Genomic DNA, 2785 nt, shown 5'->3' on the forward strand with positions numbered 1-2785 from the left:
GTCCAAGTCTTGGACCTGGTGACTTGCTTTCTTTCTCTGTCTGGCACACATTTAAATGAATAACAAAATTAAATAAATAATTATTTAAGAAAAAAGGGGACTGATCGAGAAGTGCTTGGGCACAGAGCCACCAGGATTTGGTTGTAGAAGGGGTGTAGGGCTTGCTGGTGGCGGTGGACACCTGGAACGAGGTGCCACAGCGTGGCGTGTGCGGGGCCCTCTGGGCTCGGGCCGATGTGCAGCTGTCTGCAGTGGATGTGTGAGCGGGCTCAGGGAGCGCGAGCCCTGCGCAGCAGGGAGATGCATGTGTCGCCCGGCCTGGGAGAGCGCCAGTGTGTGCCGGAGGGCATGTCGTGTGGTTCGGGGTGGAAGGCCTGGAGCCCGCGTGGCGGAGCTGGCCTGACGGGAAGGGGTGGCAGTGGGCCCGCCAGTCGTGTCTCTCAGCCCCCAGACTTGTGCTGTCCCCAAGCCCAGCGTGAGGGGAGGGAGCAGACGGCCCTGTGACCATAGCTTCGTCCCACAGGCTGGGATGCAAAGGTGTCGGAGGTTCAGAAGAAGATCCGGTCGGTCCTGCCGGGAGCGGCCTGGGGCTCCCTGTATGACACCAGCCACCTGCCCCCCGAGCACTCGGACGTGGTGGTCGTGGGAGGCGGCGTGCTCGGCCTGTCTGTGGCCTATTGGCTGAAGCGGCTGGAGAGGCGGCAAGGGGCCCTTCGAGTGCTGGTGGTGGATCGGGACCACACGGTGAGGGCTGGTTGGGCGGCGAGAGCGGGGAGGACCCTACAGTGGGCCCTGCTCACGCTGCGGTCCCGTCTCTGGTTCTCCCTCCTGCCGGGAGTGCGGCCCATGCCGACTTCAGCTCCCCTTGGTTCCCGCAGTACTCGCGGTCCTCCTCGGCGCTCTCGGCGGGCGGCATCCGGCAGCAGTTCTCGGTGCCCGAGAACATCCAGCTCTCCCTCTTCTCGGCCAGCTTTCTCCGAAACATCAACGTGCGTGCAGTGGGGCTCAGGGCTGGGGTGGTGACCCCTCCTTTAGCTTAGGGAGAGGGGCAGGCCAGCTGCCAGGGGACCCAGAACAGGAGTGGTTCAAGCTGGGTCCTGGCCGTGCCTCCTGGGGGAGGTGCCTCTGGTGCAGGGTCCGGAGCTGGAATCACGACCTCACCAGGGAACCTCACGAGCTCGTCTGCCCACAGGAGTACCTCGCAGTGGTCGACGACCCTCCCGTGGACCTGCAGTTCAGCCCCTCTGGCTACCTCATGCTGGCTTCAGAGAAGGGCGCCGTGACCATGGAGAACAATGTGAGGGTGCAGAGGTACGCGGGCGACGGGCACATGCAGGCGGGCCTCTGTGCGCGCTGCCACGGGTGGGGGCAGCACTGGCGGGCGTCCTCGGCTGACCCGAGCTTTAGGACCGTCCAGAGCATGCGCCAGGCCTCGGTTTCTAATGGGAGCCCTGAGTCAGGGGCCCGCAGTGCTGACACTGTAGCCTGGTGGCCGACCAGGGTTCGAGTCCTGGCCCAGTGGCTTAGAAAGCCTGTCAGGCCTGTGTGTGTGTCCCTAGGCTGTTGTAGAGTGGGGAGATGAGAAGGGATTGTGTGCAGGCGTGCCCCGGGCATGCTTCCTCCCTTCTCTCCATCTCTCTGTCTCTTTGGTGAATACTGCGCCTTTCAGCTATTAGACAAATATGGGGACCAGCAGTTGGCATAGTGGCTACATTGCTGGACTCCCATGTAGTCAACTGCGGTTCGAGTCCCAGACCTGGTGGCTTAAACTCACGCCAGGCGCATGTGCGTACATGCCCTAGATCCCGAGAGGAGACTGGAGGAGAGATTGCGGTGTGGCCAACTCCCCTGGGGGGTGATTTCTTACTTTCTGTCTCTGTCTTTCTGGCGAGCGCATGCGCCTTATAGCAGAAACCTCTCAAAAAGAGAGAGAGAGAGAAACACGGGGCTAGCGGACGTCTTGCGTGAGGGCCGGGTGATGGCAGCACGGTGGTGCTAGCCACACGTCTGTGCCCACGCAAGCTGGCCGTCCCCAAGTGCAGGCAGCGGGGGGTCGGGCCCTGCCACGAGTGACTCCTGGCCAGCTGAGGGTGGGCGTGCCGCATCTCACTGGTGACATCAGCTGACGTCCCAGATGCTGTACGGCCACATTAACTCAGCAAAGTGAGGCCGGGACCTAGTGAGGGGTGGCCGCAGGACCCGACTCAGACCACCCAGGGAGCATTCTCCCACATGGAATGGCCTTTGTGCCACCTTCGGGAGCTGGTGTCCCAGAGGAGAGGCCGGCAGACAGGATGGGCCTGGGGGCCTGAGGAGGAAGGCCAGTGGGCAGAAAGTGCGGGGAACCAGTCACCCCGAGTCGAGGGCGTGGGCTAGAGGAGCGAGGCTTGGGGGCTCGGGCTCACCCGTGAGCGGGAGGAAGCCCTGGGGGGCTTGGGTTGGAGCAGTAGCATGAACGGCCAGGCCCTCCCGTGGGTGTGGGCCCCGTCTCCCGTACAGCACGGAGACGCAGTCCCGCCTGTCCCTCTCAGGCAGGAAGGAGCCAAGGTCTGTTTGATGTCTCCCGAGCAGCTTCGGACCAAGTTTCCCTGGATAAACACGGAGGGCGTGGCTCTGGCCTCCTACGGTGAGGCCTGGCAGCTTCACCCTGAAGACAGTCGGGGCTGAGGGGCACCTCGGTGGGAATCTCGGCCATAGCTGTGCTGGAGGAGAGGCTACCCCGGCCCAGCCCCGGGCCCTTGCGACTCTGGGCCGGCTGGCCGAGGGGGCCTCCCCGCCTCTCCCG

At 63.8% G+C, this 2785-nt stretch overlaps 1 protein-coding gene across 1 annotated transcript in view; it reads left to right on the plus strand.

The window, feature by feature from the left end:
• Nucleotides 1-523: 523 nt before the first annotated feature.
• Nucleotides 524-2785, plus strand: part of FOXRED1 (FAD dependent oxidoreductase domain containing 1) — a gene marked incomplete at its 5' end in the record, with an annotated part of 4937 nt that continues 2675 nt past the window's right edge. The window contains 4 exon segments of the mRNA XM_014588820.1: nucleotides 524-744; nucleotides 879-989; nucleotides 1193-1311; nucleotides 2532-2626. Coding sequence (XP_014444306.1) covers nucleotides 524-744; nucleotides 879-989; nucleotides 1193-1311; nucleotides 2532-2626 — 546 coding nt within the window.

Source organism: Tupaia chinensis, unplaced genomic scaffold, assembly GCF_000334495.1.
Source record: "Tupaia chinensis unplaced genomic scaffold, TupChi_1.0 Scaffold000037_4, whole genome shotgun sequence".
NCBI lineage: Eukaryota > Metazoa > Chordata > Mammalia > Scandentia > Tupaiidae > Tupaia > Tupaia belangeri.